Below are 16,822 nucleotides of genomic sequence, written 5' to 3' on the forward strand. Positions count from 1 at the left end.
TTAATCTCGTATTGATTATAACTGGTAAAGAACCGACACCGAAGCCTTGTTCTTTACCAAAAGGTATCCGATGAAGGCGCTGATGAGTGCCACCATACAAACACATAAAAAAGGGATTCCCACTTTAGCTTCACTTAGCTTCGCCTTCTTCCTCAATAGCGCCTGCATAATATTGACACAAATTTGTTGTCAATAAATTTAAAGGATTTTCCAATATGAATATATGTCTAATGCGGTATAATCTTTTCATATACTCGATATATCATAGTTAATAAGCATCAAAATTACGATATTTTCAAACAAAATGAAAAATCCAGACCATTATTCCACTTGGTAAAGAACTCAAATGACGAACTATGCTGCAATTGATCCATGAACCAGTGGTCTAAAACAGGATTTATAGTGGACGTAAAAGAGAGAAAGATTGTCACGTGTTAAGAAACAATCACGGGCCTATTCTTAAGAAAGTGAGAACGAGAAGACATTCCACGGTACACAACACAAGATGACCATTCATCACACTAGCCCAAAAGCTAAATGCCTATAAAAATAAGGGACATCATATATCACACTAAACAAGTGACATGGAGAATTTATTGTCCATTGTTAAACGCATGATTTGGAGCATGTAACACGAACTAGAACAAGAATGCACAGAGAGAAAGCTTACAAGCTCGTCTTCTAAAATCTTTCGTTCTCGGGTGCTTATCCTCCTCTCTTCTGTCAGTTTTGAAATGGTTGCTTCAGCCTAATAAAGGAATTGACCGCTAATGTTACTGAAGCTTAGAAGCTATGTTACTCGTACAAAAGTGTGTCAAATATAGGTATATAAATATATGTCAAACACAAGTATTTTTATGTAAACACCTCAAGTAAAATGAAGAGTCAGAAGCAACAAGGCAAAATATTCAAACTTTAAACTGTGGTAACTAGTAATTTTGGCTACTAATTTTCTCTCTTCTTAGAGATAAAAGCTTAAGTTATAGAAATTTGTGCTTATTCTCCTCTCTTCTGTCAGTTTTGAAATGGTTGCTTCAGCCTGATAAAGGAATTGACCACTAATGTTACTGAAGCTTAGAAGCTATGTTACTCGTACAAAAGTGTGTCAAATATAGCTATATAAATATATGTCAAACACAAGTATTTTTATGTAAATACCTCAAGTAAAATGAAGAGTCAGAAGCAACGAGGCAAAATATTCAAACTTTAAACTGTGGTAACTAGTAATTTTGGCTACTAATTTTATCTCTTCTTAGAGATAAAAGCTTAAGTTATAGAAATTTGTGCTTCCGAGGTAAGTAACAACTTGCCTAAATAAAAATACACTTACCTCGCCTAGCTTAAATTCAAGGTTGGCCAGTTTTGATTTCATTTCTTCCGCATCTTTGGCAAACTTTAGCTCCTCCACTGGCTTCAATGTTTTCCCTTCACCATCGTTCAATGCATCGAACTCCTTTTCCTTCACCGAGTTACATTCCTCAGTATCAAGTGTATTCTCCCTTGGTTTTGACACCACATCTTTCACCAGCTTTAACTCCTTGCTATTGAAAAAATTATTCTTTGGTTTCAGCTCTGTGTCTTTCATAAATTTTATGTCCTCGTTAATAACATCATGCTTTGGCTCTGGCTCTGTATCCTTATTTGGCTTTAAATCCTCCGCATATAACATATCTTTCTTTGGCTTCCACTCCACATCCTTTGTTGTCTTTAAATCTTCCAAATTTATCATTTTTGATTCCTCAACCTCGGCAACCTGTCAAAGAGCAGGGAACATTGATAGAAGTGTTACTGTTAGATATAAGCTTAATCAACGGACATGAAGTTCGTCTTTAAATCTCATATTTGAAGGAAAAAAAGTTTCATTCAAGTTCATGTTCAGATTTAAAAGAATATATATTTCCCTTCAAATGAAAATGCAATCACACATGCAAGTCATGTGTGTATATAAACATGTATGTATGTCAGAACCGAAGTGACTTCATTTTATGGTCTGAAAGAATATATAATGCATATCTAACCGTCTGCAATGGTGCATGAATCCCAACTCTACTGAATTCTGGCTGTTTTGGTATTGAAGCATTATGATCTGTTCCCTGGTTTGTTGTCCCATTAATTGTTGATGATACTGGCAAATGAGTTTGGCTGACAACAGCAACTTTAAGCTTGTGCTCTTCAATATACCTTCCACTGTCCTTGACAAACTATCAAACAAAATGACGAGTGAAAGTCACTTATTACTGTCAAATAAATCACGAGTTGAGCATAAAATCACTTACTGTGGCAGATGTAATGTCCACATCAATTGTTCTAACAGGGACAACTGTGCTTTGAATTAAGAACTTATCTCCACATATCATATCAGGAGGAGTTTCGAGCTGAGCTTGCATGGTAACTGAGTAAAAAGTAACCAAAATAAATAAAAAAGGGTGAGACATGTAGTTTGACACAAGGAAGTAGAGAAAAGGATAAAGAAATCATATGAGAAATTTCATTACTATCTTTTATTTATAAGTTCCATCACTAGCTTTGATTCACTTGTCCAGCCACTGATGAGGCAGCACAATGGCAGATTGCTCTAAAGATTGTCATTTCTCGAGTATTTAGTTTTTGTTTGCTCAATATATTTGCATTCTATTGAAATTAATCATGAATGATCATATAGAAAAGAAATCAACCAATAGTCAACTGCAGAAATACATGTACTGCATTTAAAGCACCTAAACAACTGCAAAATTTACTCTTATCGGCTTATCCCATTCCTTACACTTTCCAAGACGGCAAAATCATTGAAACCTGTGTGTCCCTTAGCCAGGTGACCTTATATCTACTAACACCTTAGTTATGCCATTATAAGATTAAACGAAACTAAACTATGATCTGTAGTTGCACGTCACAGATGTTAATTCAGATCAGGTTCGATCAAGTCAAACTCGAGCTCAGATAGCTCAGTATGCCAGATTTGAGTATTCTAATGCTTTACACCGGTAGCCGCGAAGCCTAACCGAAGTCAAGCACAAATAATCAAATTTGAAGTGAGTACAGGTATCAAAAGTTCAAAACTCATCTTTTACTATGTAAATGAGCTTTAGTCGAACCCAATCAAGTGAGCTTGAGAGTTTGCTTGGATCTATTCGAGCTCAAACATCAAAAGAAAAACTTGATCAAGCTCAAACCTCAAGTTTATCTGAAACTCGAGTTTCTTACAACTTGACCTCAACTCGATGATTAGACTTGTACAATTAAACGCATTGAAATCCATTCGTTACAGCACAAGTGTTGACATATACATTCCGGTACAAAAGCTCCTTACCTGTAAATTCACATATTGATTTGGGCATAATAATGCCAACACTAGGCCGGACGCAGTACTTCTTAGGAGATGTAGTTTTAACCTGCAAATTACCATTGCTAAAATTACATTAGAATCCAATACTCTAAACTTAAAAGAAAAAAAATCCAAAAACAAAGGTCATAAACTTTATTAAAAGAAACAAAAACAAAAAAAATAAAAATAAAAAGAATGCAGAAAGGGCTGGTTCAAAGTTCAGACCTTGAAAGCAACATTTTGGTCAGTGTTATTTGTGAGTCTGACGGAGCAGGAGCATGGCTTCTTCAATATAACTATAATAAACAATAAATAAATCACTCTAAATGGGAAATAAACAATTATTTAAATTAATATCAAAGCTAAACTGAAAATCATATTATTAATTGTTTTTACCCCTTCAATTATTCCACAAAAAAATCCAGAAAATGTTAAATATAATTGCTGCAAAAAAGTGATATTCTTTACTATGGATTCTATATGATATTTTTTTTATATAAAACTAATAAAGAGTTGAAGGAAGAGGTTTAAAGAAAAAAAAACAAAGTGATTATAAAATAAGAATGATCATTTCTTCTAATAAATGAAAAAAATAGCTATCAAAAGTGTTTTAATCTAATTATTATTGAAAAAATAGTTTTAGGTTACCACAATGAACCGAAAATCAAATAATTATGTACTCACATGTGAATTCAAGCTCCTTAGGCTCAATCTCCAAAAGTTGTGTATTCATTTTCCTTCTTCTATTAGCATACAGATCTTAATCTGCACATGATAATTACTGTCATACTAATTAGCAACAATGGTCAGGTAATTCCATTTTTTGAATTTTAAAAATTGATAACGAAAATAGAGTTTGACTTGCTTTGACTCGGATCAGACTTGAAGCAACTCAGTTTGAATTCCAAACAACGATTCCAGCTCATTGAAACCAAGGTGAGGAGTTTTTTTAATCAAAAGTACAGAAAACAAAAAGTGGTTTTAAAATTTTGAAAGCAAATATCCAGATAATGACTTGGCTTCCAACTGGAATCATTTTAAGCTCAAACAGACTCCAGCTATGAAAAAAATGAGCTCAAACGAACTCGAAACTGAGTCGAACTTCAACTCAAGAGAAACGGCAGCGTTGTATTGCCTTCTTTGAATTGGATCCGGAGACCAAAACTCGAGAAAGAGCCAGGCAAACCGACACCGCTTCTTCGGGTTTTCAGTTCCATTGAACATAAAATTCAGCGGGAAAGTAAGAATCAGAAGAGCGAAAGCTTACCTGGTTCAACGAAAGAATCTCCGGTCAGAGAGAGAGAGAGAGTGACGATAGGAATTTGGTAGTACGGCGATACAAATATCCCTCCCAGTAGAGCGTTTGTTTTTCTTCAAATAAAGTTAAGGAAAAAAGGAAAAGAGTAGAGCGTTAGTTTATTTAAAATTTGAATAATTCAATATCCCTTTTTTCTTTTTTGGAATTGAAGAGAAGGCCAAAGCCATGACACATTTCAAGTAATAGTCATTGTGTACGGCGAGCCATGAACATCCCTCCCAGTCCCAACAACAAGTTCTTGAATTTCAACCGGAGAAGCATTGCACCTATAGGCTATAAATTAGGCTTATTATCCCAATAACACCGTCACATTTTTGTTTACATATTTGACACTTTTCAAATTATTTATTAAATATTATGTATTTATGTAACGCAAAATAAATGTACAATCAATTACTGAAAAATGTTTTTTTATACATATAAGGTGAATGTAAAATAATATTTGTTCAGTGACCTTAAATCATTTAACGATGAATACTTATACTCCTGATATATATAGTGCATGAATTTAAAATCTCAAAAGATAATAACAAATCTCTTAATTACAAGGTGCTTGATTCATAAGAAAATATATTTTTAGCATAATGCATCTTTCTATTAAATAATTATATTTTGTTTAGATGATTGATATTTTTTAAAAATTCTTACTTTAAGGAGAGGAGAATAGAAAATTTTACTCCTAATAATATAGAATTCACTTCTAAAAAAAGAAAAATTATCAATGAGAACGTTTAATCACTTATACTAAAGATCGTTGATAACTATTAATATTTTTTTGTCAATAAAAAATGAGAATATGCTTTCATTGAGTGTGGTTGTGATGATAAAAATAAATTAATTAATGGAATAAAGTTAAAAATATTACATTTTAAAATTTTGATTTGACACACGTTATATTTTTATTTATTAATTTATGTTATATCAATATTATGTGACAAGGATAAATAATATGGGTTACTATAGGAAAATAGAGTGATCAAATTTATAGTAACAAAATTTAAACAGCATATTATTTAATAGGGTATAGTTGAGTGGTCAAAGTGGTTTTTAAATCCATACTTAAATTAATCAGCATCCACGCAATGGCTTCTTTTGCATATATCAATTAAATATTTTTTAAGAAAAAATAAACAATAAAGCAACATAAATAATTATTACACATTAATTGTCGGTGAACGAAAATAATAATTTATAAAAACAGATTCTTTATCTACCTAATTTAATTGAGATACACGTACGTCATTGACATCACTAGGATTTAATTAATTTTTAGGGCCTCTAATTAATTTAAAAATTTGATGGAATACCTTTAGAATTCCTTGCACAAGCTATATGAATAAAATATTATATATAAAATAATGAATATATAAAAAATCAAAAATTCAAACAAATATTCAATATTCAATATTTTTATATGAAATAAAGTAATATAAACAATCACATATTCAATAAAGGGAATAATTAAAAGTTAAAAAGTTCGTCAAAAAAACCAAAGTCCCCCAAAATGGTGAATTTGCCAATAGTGGAATTATGATTGAGAAAAAGATAAATAGTGCATTATGACAACTATTTTTTCCCAACTTTCATTTCGGTGAAAAGGTCATTCAATCCCTCCCAATTTGGAATTAGGCAAATTGGTCCTTCTAGAAATAAAAGTAATTTAATCCTTCAATTTTAAAAATTATCAATTAAGTATGATTAATGGAGGGATCCATAAGATTATGATAATCACTGAGGAGTTTAACAAAGAAAACCAGCTCAGAGAAGTCTCTTCGTCGGTGAGCAAGAATGTGGTTGAAGAGGTTGATGCTTCGTCTTCGAATCCGCATAATAATGGTTTACCGTTATCGGAGAGGATCGTGATGAACCCTATCGAGTATGTCTCAGCAATTGACATTTGGCAATAATAATGAGGCTGTAGTTTCCCAAGGTATGTCAATTCCTGAACTGAGCAATACACGTGGAGATCAAATAAACCCAAGAGAGAGATTTGGTTGAGGTATCCATAAAGTCGGGCTCAATCCCAATCCAGCCCAATATTGAGGTTGTTGTTGGGTCGGTGGAAAATAGTCCAGTGGAAGTTGGTTAGGAAATTTCTAATTGTTCTAAACTACAAGACGTTCCCATCAATTTTGTTAGGGCGATTAACTCGAACCAGGTGAAGGAGTTCGCTCCGGGATCTTCTACTGCCCAAAAGAGAAATTCTCACTCAGACTCAAATAGGAAAAAGGCTACTGCTATAATGAAAAACCATAAATTTAATGGAAAGAAAGTCTCAATTGATAATGGATTTTCAATAATTTCCTATGTGGGTGCTCGGGTAGGAGAATCTTATCTGAAGCAGAAGCAGATCTTGAAGTTAGTAGGATTTTGGGAGTTGAATTCGATGCGCCGGAAACTTCTGTCTTACAGAGAATTCAGGAATTGGAGGAAGATGAGGCATAGTGATGCCTAGCTTGGGGGGTTCTGCCGATAGCCTACTTCAAATTAGTCTTTGCTTTAGATTAATGTTAAAGTTCAGCATATTGTCGTGGAATGTTAAGGGCTTGGGTAGAGCAGAAAAACTGAGGGCAGTGAGGAAAGTTATTCGAGCATGCAAAGCGAGAATAATCTTTCTACAGGAGTCACAGCTATATTTGAATAAACTGGGTTTACTGGAAAAACTCTAGAAGTTAAATTGCGTGAACCTGGTTTTCTCCCCATCGTCTGGTGCGTCAGGAGGACTTATCTCCATGTGGGATTCGGGTTTTTTTCAAATTGATAGTAAAATCATAGATAACATATTTATCCTTTTGTTGGGTAAGATTAGAGGGTGTAATTTGAGATGTGGTCTTGTCAATCTCTATGCCCCGAATGATATGGGAGAGAGAAAATCTTTTTATGTGTTGATTGAGAATATCAACTTGCCTATGATACTGGGGGAGTGTTTAACGCTCAAGCAGCTAGCATGCTTGTGGATTTCATTCAAAGAAATAGTTTAATTGACCTTCCATTATCTGGCAGCTCCTTCACGTGGCTCAGATTGAATCCGAGTGTCTCGGCCAGTAGGCTCGATAGGTTTCTATTTTCACCGAAGATCTTATCAGAAGCTCCCTTAATCACTCAGAAAGCTCTTCCAAGAGGGATTTTAGATCATAACCCCATCTTATTGGAGAAAGCTCGTCCAATCCAAGCGTGCGTACCATTCAAATTCTTTAACCATTGGGCAGATGATCCTGATTGTGTGGATTTGATTAAGAAGGAAATAAAAGAGCACCAGGGTCAAGGGATTAATAGAGTTCTTCAGGGAGCAAAAAAATGCAACAAAGCAGTGGGCATTGGAGGAAAAGGCAAAGGACTGGATGTCCATATCGGATAATGAAGCAAAAAATCTCAAAGTTAGAAGAAGAATTCCTGAATTCAACCAACCTCTCGGTGATCCAAAAGGAGATTCAAATACTAAAAGCGTCTCTGTGGTCAAGGTTGAGGAGAGAAGAGCGTGAATGGATTCAAAAATCTCGCCTAAAATGGTTTAAAGAATGCGACAAGAATACTAAGTTATTTCATGCGGTGGCGTTAGTAAGAAATAAAATTAAGCACATTGCAGCCATTCGAGTTGGTGATCAAGTTCTCAATGACCCGAATTTTCGTGCGACCTATAATAATGTCCATACAATTCAGTAAAGTCGTTCGCTGGTGATATCCGGACACTGGAGATGGAAACTGCTCAGGCATTAGAGGCTCCTTTCTCCGAAGAGGAGGTATGGTCAGTTATTCGCTCAGCGGATGGGTCTAGAGCCCCGGGGCTAGACGGTTTTAACTTCAATTTCCTCAAGAAATTCTGGCAGGATCTCAAAGGTGATATTTTGTGTTTCATGGAAAATTTCCATAAAGGATCCTTTCAGTTGGATTCGATAAATCAGTCCTTTATAGTTCTCATTCCGAAAGTGCCGAATCCAATCAGTTGTGATGATTATCGACCTATAAGTTTAATGGGTAGTTTATACAAACTTTTGCACAGGTTCTATCAAGGAGATTAATTGGATTCATCGGTGAAATTGTTGGCAAAACACAATTCGTTTTTACACCCAATAAATAAATATTGGATCGTGCCTTGATTGACAATGAAGTGATCGATTATGTGCGAAGAGTCAAACATAAAGCGTTGGTTTTTGTGTTTGACTTAAAAAAGGCGTATGCCACAATAGATTGGGAGTTCTTGGATTTGGTTATGCAAAAGGCTGGTTTTGGGGGGGAAATGGCGTTTCAGGATCAGTTTGTGTCTCATCCGCATCTGTTTCTGTATTGGTTAATGTTATCCCTTCAAATAATTTCTCGATAAAAAGAGTATTGTGGCAGGGATGCCCGCTCTCCCTACTCTTGTTTAATCTGATTAGTGAAGCTCTAAGCTCATCATTTATCCGCAAAGCAATAAATTTCGGCCTGGTCAGAGGCGTGTCAATCGGTTCAACAGGTTTGGTAGTGTCTCACATTCAATTTGTAGATGATCTCCTATTTTTCTCGGAGACTTCAGGATCGAGTATTGCGAGTTGAGGCGTGGGCTGCAGCAATCAAATGTGGCTTGGAATCTCTGCCGATCAGGTATCTTGGCCTTCCATTGGGTCATCGCCGCAATTCAAAAGTGTTGTGGCAGCCCATCACCGAGAAATTCCAAGCAAGATTGAATAGATGGAAGGGCAAATTGTTATCTTTCGGTGGGCGTTTGACTTTGGTAAGGGCCGTTCTCACAAATCCACTGATAATTATCTTTCCCTTTTCCAAATTCCGGTGGGGGTGGTTTCGGATCTTAATAAACTTGTAGCTAAATTCATTTGGGGTCCTTGCCAAATCGCCCGATTCGTTGGTTTAATGGGAAGATATCGCAAAGTCGAAAGATTGTGGTGGGCTCAGGGTTTTTGATATTAATGTAAGAAATAGATCGCTGCTCAATAAATGGTTGTGGCAGTATAGCAAGGAACCAAACAGTATGTGGAGAAAAGTGATGGATGCAAAAATGAATAACGTTTCAAGTGGCCTTCTCCCGAATCCCAAGCAATGCAGAAACTCATCTTGGGTTTTGAGCAATATCACCAAACCTCTTTTGAGTTCACATGATGCTTTTACTGGTAATTTAATATTTATTCTGGGGAATGGTCCTAGGATTGATTTCTGGGAAGAGGCATGAGTTGGGGAGATAACTCTCAAAACATTGTATCATCGTATTTTATTGCTTGCTTCGAAAAAGAGGGGTAAAGTAAACGAGTTTGGCCACAAAGAAAACGAAAAGTGGGAATGGTCAATCAAACTCTGGAGGAACCTGTTCAACTGGGAGATTGATCAATGGCAAAATTTTCTACTTACTATCAACCAGGCTACCAATAATTCTAGGAATGAGGACTGTCTAATGTGGGTTGGTAACTCGTCGGGATGTTATACACCAAAGGGCTATTGTGAGAAGTCATTGAATAATGTAGCTTCAGTAGACATTGTTTGGAAAATCGTCTGGGCTGGTTTAGCGCCCCCCAAAGTAGAAGCATTCATGTGGAGAGAGGTCTTGGGTCGTATACATGTTCGTTACGAATTGTCAAAATGGGGAATTAGCTCTCTAGAGCAAAATCGATGTCCTTCATGCAATAAGGTTGATGAAACAACAGAAACCTTCTCATTCATTGTGAAGTGGCTTGAAAAATTGGCAGGGTTGGTGCTTCTTCTGGAATGTAAGTTTTATCATGTCGATATCTTTGAGATAATTACTTCTTATTTGGGAGGAATTGCCAGCAAAAGCTTCAATTAAACCCCTTTGGAAACTCTCCTCCTTTGGCATTGTCTGGTCCTTATGGTTGGAACGAAATAATATTGTATTCAATAATAAAATTTGTGATGCTAAGGCTTTAGGCAACGTTATTGAGAATAGGTTTTTGGGTAAAGTCCAAATGGCTGGAGGTGATCATCTCCATGAATGATTTTATTATATGCCCTTCGAGGCTCTCTCTACACATAAAGCAACATAGCAGACCAGCTCCGGGTTCGTGGACTGCACCTCCTCTTGGGAATATGAAATTTAATGTCGATGCGTTAGTATTCGGGGTAGTGGGAAAGGCTGGTATTGGGGGACTCCTCCATTACCACAATGGAGAGACACCCATTCGTTTCTCTAGATCTATTGGGCAATCCGGTCCTTCAGGAGCGGAATTAGAGGCTATAATTGAAGCGTTTCAAATTTTTTCTTCTTCCAAATGGGTTGCAAATGGTATATTGACAATAGAAACCGACTGTCTTTTAGTGCATAACTGGATCGATGATCCTCTTCAAGCCCTGCTCCATTTATTGACTTGGCTATAAAATGCAAGGATTTCTGCACGAGGTGAGCCTATAAGGTTAATTTTGTGTACGGAGAGAGAAATCTGGAGGCGCATGAATTGGCACAAGGAGGAACACACATACTTTATCCATTCATATGGATGAAATCGGGAGAACAATAATGCATGGTTGCAACATGGGCCTGGTTAGCTTGGCGGGGTTGCGTGGTGGGTACCAACCTTGTTTTTTTTCTGAGTTGTGATTATAATCCTCCTTTTCCATTTGAAAAATAGCTGGTTATGTGTGCTTGCTTTCATGGAATATCTGAATTCTGTTGTTTATTTGTTGTGTTGAACTATTGTACTATTGGAAAAGTGATAAACATGCAGGTTCCAAGGGGCTACTGAATCATTTTTGGGTGTAGTTGGTAGCTGTTAGTTGATATTATAGATGAGTTTTAGCTTGTGGTCTTGGTTTGATGTATTCATGTTGGATTCTGTTGCGAATATGCGGTAATTTATTGTTGGATTAGGGCATAAGTGTTGCTGTGATGTTTTGGTATTTTTCATTTCGGCTGTTTCAGTCTATGTATTGGCAGGAGTAATTCATTGTGTGGTCCCTTTCGAAACCTTCAGCCCTCGGTTGGGGATTTTTACAATAAATCCCCGAGGCGTGGAGGATTTTATTCTTAAACAGGGTGAGATGCATCGTGGCAGTCACTAGGGGAGTTCATGTTGGTGGTCTGTCTTGAGTCAACTGATTGATGGAATATTTTGTGTCTAGTGCACCAGTCTGATTCAGTGTGGTGTCCTATTATGGGGTTGCTCATCTTTTGCTCTTTATAGTCTGTGTTCATTGTTGTGAGTGTGGGCTAGCTGGTTGTTAAAATTTGCCTGTTGATTCTTGTTAGTAGCGTGTGAGGTGTGTATGGCTTGATTTATTCTATGGCTGAATTTTTTGTCTTGTTCGGTGTGGTCCAGGGTACTTTTTTTTCATCATTTAAGAAGATTTTTTAACGAGGTCTGACATCGTCGTATTTTTTTATCACAGTAATAATATACAAGTCCCTACTTTTCAAAAAAAATTAAGTACAATTAGTTGAGACGTTAAAATTTCCCATTAGTTTTTACATATTTTTTATTGACACAAATTACAAATATAACCCTTAATATTCACAAGTTATGTCAATTTAATTATAATTCTAAACTAATTCAATAAATTTAACAATTAATATATACAAAATGTGAAAGTTATGTGTTGATTTTTCTTTTTTAAAAATTTAGACCGAATTAACATCATGTGTAAATGTCGAAGCTAAATTTATTATCATGTCAATTAAAATTATGTAAAATTGATAGAAAATATAAAATCATGATTAATTGTCTTTAACTGTTCTCTTCTAAAATTATCAAGGACTAAATTACTCAATTTTGTAGAGATGTTAATTTTTTTTTATTTTAAAATTGAGAGAGACTTAAAAAATTCTTTTTATTCTTTGTTTTTTTATTAAAATAAAATAAATTAATAGGTTCAAATTTTGATTAAAATAAATTCAGATGTACATTTTGTCTGGCCATACTTACCTTTAATAAGGTGGCATTACAATAAAATATTTTTTAACGAAAGTTCCAACTCGATTAGAACAATTTTGAAGCAAAGGACCACATTCAAAAGTAAAAATGTTTGCTGTATATAATAAAAAATGAAAATAAAATAAAGCATCCTTTTTTAAGAAATTGATCAATTATTATCATAAATGAGTTTGTTTTGATTAAATAAATTGTTAACTGAAGTTTAAAAACTATAGAACCCTACATCTATATTCCTTTAATTTTAGTTATTCATACCTTTTTACGAATCAATATATTTAAATTTTTTATAGCACTCAATTTTTATTCGATGTTTAAAAGCTCATTAATGACCCAATATTTAATTTTAAATTAATCCAAATAAATTATTATTATTATATTAATTAAAATAAGTCCAATTACAAACTCATTTAGCTAATCCAAGCCTCAATTATATTGCGAAAACCGGGTCCAACCCAGCACTCAGTAGCCCTATACTCGGAGGGCCAACAATATCCATTACCCAGTTTATACAACTCAGCTACACAACCCATGATCCAATATCCAAACCAACCCAGACCGACCTAATCATTTAAAATCTAGCCGACTCAATTACATTATACCTACAATTAGCCTACCTAATATATACACGAACATAAATCTAACGGGTGGTGATGTATGTGTGTTGGACCTTAATTTCAATTACGAAAAATTATATATAGACACTCTTGATATTATTAGATCAATCAATACAAATTTATTCACTTTAAATAATCAATAATAGTAATAATAATTAAATATAATAATAGACTGAACAAGAGGGTAATTAAAAATGATCGGTCCTTTAAAATCTCTAAATCATTATGCATTTTAGATTTTTTTAATATTTTATGGTGCATGAAGGGAAATAAGGTCATCTTCTTAACGAGCCAGCACTCCTGGCATCTTCTTTCATCAAATGTTTAATCTACATCGAAGGGTTTGTTACGATTACTAAGTCTTCGTTCTAGTTAGCTGCTTCTATCTATTTTCATTTTTTAAAATTCTATAATTTAAATGTTATAAATTCACCTCTCCATAAAATTATATATTTATTTCTATATAAAAGTATTTAAATAATTTTTTAAAGACCAATTATTATTTTTAAAGGCAAAAGGGTCATTTTTTGTCCCTATAATAAATTTAATTTATCATTTTCGCCTCTATCGTATTTTTGTATCGATTTAGTCTCTAAAGTTACTCAATTACATCACTTTATACTCTACCTCTCACTTAAAACCCTAAATTGAGAGTTTTAAGTTAGAGATTAAGATTTAGGGTTTAGAAGATATGAGATTATGCTTTAGGGTTTAGAAGATATGAGATTATGCTTTAGGGTTTAGGGTTATAAATTAAAGGATACAATATAGAATGATGCAATTAAATAATTTTGAAGATTAAATTGATGCGAAAATACGATAAGAACAAAAATGATAAATTGAATATACTATAGGAAAAAAAATGTTCTTAAGTCATTTTTAAACAAACAATCTATTATTCATTTATTATTATTTAATTACTTATAAAATTATTGATAATTGTATAATAATAATATTTTTATATTCTATTAACATTTTAAACATGCTAGTCAGGTAGAACTTAGAAGGATTGAATTTTGTTATTGAGAAAGGACACCTTTAAGCCCAATATCGCAATATCCCATTGATCAATTATCAATTGTACCCTCAGTAGCGGTGGGTGAAGATTAATCTTGCTAGAACTCTAGAAGCTTCCTACAATCTTCAACGATTCCACTATTTTTCTTATAAGTTCGATTAAAATCTTAATCTAAACAACAGGCAGTTCTCACTTCATATTTTGTTGTTTCTTTTTATATTCCGTAAAGGGGTGTTCTGAGGTTAGATTCTTATTGACTTTCTTATTTCCATTCATTATTAGGGTTTTTAAAGCTTTGATGTGTTCCATTTGTCTATACTTTAAGCTTGATTTTTCTATTTAAGGTCTGCTCTTGATTTATGTTTTTGGTGCCTAGATTTGCTTGCTTGTTGAATCCCCCAATTTTTCCTGCACAAGTTAAGCTTGGTTTTGATAACTATGGATTTTCATTTTGTCTTAATCTTGATTGAAGAAAGCTATACTAGAAAAAGGTCAATTACTTGCAGAAGATTATGTGCTGAAGGAAGTAGCTGAATTTCCCTTTTTAGTTTTTTAAAATTATAAATTTTCCTTTCATTTTAAGAGATTGTTATCTAGTTGAGAGAAATATTCATCTTATTTGCTGTTATATGATTCTTCTTATTTGCTGTTATATGATTCGAAGATCGTACATAAAAGATGGTCCTTTTCTAATTGGGAGAAATTAACGCATTTGGTGAAAATTTTAGGTTTTGTATTTTTATTTTAGTAACTCTTTGAATTTTTCTGATGGTTTTGGTTGAATTTATGACACTTTGGGATTGATTGTTAGATGTATTACATATATTTAGTTTGATTTAGATAAAATTGTCTACTGGCATATCTAACACTGTGTAGTATAGATCACATACTAAGATGGTGAAGGCCGTTGCCGTCCTTAGCAGCAGTGAAGGTGTTAGTGGAACTATTTTGTTCTCCCAAGATGGAGAAGGTAAATCACAAACCCTGATACGATCTCTCGATTTCCTGTGTTTCATGTAGAAATTTTATCATTTCCATCTTATCTAGGTCCAACAATTGTGACCGGGAACATTTCTGGTCTTAAGCCTGGACTCCATGGTTTCCATGTTCATGCCTTTGGGGACACAACTAACGGTTGCATGTCAACTGGTTAAAGTCTAGAGCTTGGCTTCGTGGATTTCTCTCAACTTCCATGTATTTGATTTTGACCTTGTGATTAATCTGATTGTAGGGCCTCATTTTAATCCTGCTGGAAAAGAGCATGGTGCTCCACAGGATGAGAACCGCCATGCTGGTGATCTAGGAAATATCACTGTCGATGATGATGGTAGGAATATTAGCCTTTGGTCAATGACCATAAACTTCAAGCGGTTTACTAAAAGTTTCTAAAATTTTTACATTTACTTTCTTTGTTTCGACTCACATTATTTAGCAGTATGTTGGATTTCCCATTACTTCTATTATTGACATTGTTAATTTCGTTTGTATCCAGGCTCTGCAAATTTTAATATCATCGACAACCAGGTCTTTGTTCAAACTCCTCATTCCTTGTGCTTACATTCAAGTTTCTTTCTCTTATGTTTGTGGTTGTACCAGTGATTGACTTGAGTTTTTTTGCTAATTGCTGTGTTTTTTTTTTCTTTCTTTCAATTCTTTAGATCCCTCTCAAAGGCCCAAACTCCATTATCGGAAGAGCTGTTGTCGTCCATGCAGATCCCGATGACCTCGGCAGGGGTAATAATAGTTAAAAAACCGAACTCCATTTAAATTGTTTTCTTTCTCCTATAGTGTTTGCTTGTGCTAGGAGCGCTAGTGAATAAGTAGTTTACTTACTAGATCGGTCACCCTCCCCCATAATCTCTCTTCCTGGCTGCAATGGACAATTAAATTTGAAATACTAGTATACCCTTTTGCCCTTTCTCGTCCGTGGAGATCAGCCAGCCATACATGTTTGTTGTTAAGATTAGCTAGGTTTCCACTGAAGCCATGAACTGAATCTGGATATTAGGGCTTACTTTGTGACACTGCTATCATATTTGCAGGAGGCCATGAGCTTAGCAAAAGCACAGGAAATGCTGGTGGCAGAGTAGCTTGTGGTAAATTCTCATATCTCAAACGAACTCTCTTTATATTTGTTAACATCCATCACCGTAGCGTTATCGTGCAAGTGAAAGCGCGATTAGTTACAATTGTTTCTAGAGAACGAAATGAAAATATCGTATCTACTATTTGTTTGCTTGATCTAAACTTGTTGATTAGTAACTTTTTATTTGTAAACTTTGTAGGTATTATTGGTCTGCAAGGCTAAAATCTCAGCCGTGGTGAGCAGAAAATAATAAACTCAAGCGCCTTGAGAGCTGTTTATGTGAGCTAAACTGTGTTAATAAAAGTTGAAGGACTCCATTGTTGGTGTACTTTGTTGTGTTCGTCATTGGTAACTTTTAAGAAAAGAGTGCCCTCTTATGAAGTGTTTTGCGTTGGAACTTTAATGCATAATTTCTAAAGTCGCTATGTGGTTTTCATTTGTTTTCCTTAATTTCTGTTTACACGGTTTTACTCGCCTAAAGCAGTCGCCAAAAAAAAGGCTTAAAATCGATCAAACTGTAAGCTATTTATCTTGTTTTGCTTTTTGAACAAATCGATCACAGAGTGTAGCTATTTAGATGCCAAAAAGAA

At 34.5% G+C, this 16,822-nt stretch overlaps 2 protein-coding genes across 6 annotated transcripts; one reads left to right on the top strand and one right to left on the bottom strand.

The window, feature by feature from the left end:
• Window positions 1–4,682, bottom strand: LOC120117913 (vesicle-associated protein 2-2-like). Of its 5 annotated transcripts, XM_039138078.1 has the most exons (10): window positions 4,410–4,552; window positions 4,341–4,351; window positions 4,010–4,090; window positions 3,551–3,621; window positions 3,311–3,392; window positions 2,277–2,392; window positions 2,019–2,201; window positions 1,331–1,753; window positions 671–748; window positions 1–162 (listed from the first exon to the last, which is right to left on the bottom strand). In XM_039138078.1, the coding sequence occupies exons 3-10, from the start codon at window positions 4,056–4,058 to the stop codon at window positions 16–18; spliced, it is 1,149 nt and encodes a 382-aa protein (XP_038994009.1). In that variant the 5' UTR covers window positions 4,059–4,090; window positions 4,341–4,351; window positions 4,410–4,552; the 3' UTR covers window positions 1–15. The 5 variants fall into 5 exon arrangements, with proteins under 5 accessions (XP_038994009.1, XP_038994008.1, XP_038994007.1 ...); XM_039138077.1 differs by lacking the exons at window positions 4,341–4,351; window positions 4,410–4,552 and adding an exon at window positions 4,593–4,682; XM_039138076.1 differs by lacking the exons at window positions 4,341–4,351; window positions 4,410–4,552 and adding an exon at window positions 4,593–4,649 and having other exon boundaries at window positions 4,010–4,106.
• Window positions 4,683–14,281: 9,599 nt separating this feature from the next.
• Window positions 14,282–16,609, top strand: LOC120117914 (superoxide dismutase [Cu-Zn] 1-like). The gene is made up of 8 exons (XM_039138080.1): window positions 14,282–14,387; window positions 15,028–15,116; window positions 15,194–15,295; window positions 15,378–15,473; window positions 15,639–15,670; window positions 15,805–15,880; window positions 16,189–16,242; window positions 16,432–16,609. The coding sequence occupies exons 2-8, from the start codon at window positions 15,041–15,043 to the stop codon at window positions 16,452–16,454; spliced, it is 459 nt and encodes a 152-aa protein (XP_038994011.1). The 5' UTR covers window positions 14,282–14,387; window positions 15,028–15,040; the 3' UTR covers window positions 16,455–16,609.
• The last annotated feature ends 213 nt before the right edge of the window (window positions 16,610–16,822 follow it).

This window comes from Hibiscus syriacus, unplaced genomic scaffold, assembly GCF_006381635.1.
Source record: "Hibiscus syriacus cultivar Baekdansim isolate YM2019G1 unplaced genomic scaffold, ASM638163v2 tig00110324_pilon, whole genome shotgun sequence".
In the NCBI taxonomy this organism is placed as follows: domain Eukaryota; kingdom Viridiplantae; phylum Streptophyta; class Magnoliopsida; order Malvales; family Malvaceae; genus Hibiscus; species Hibiscus syriacus.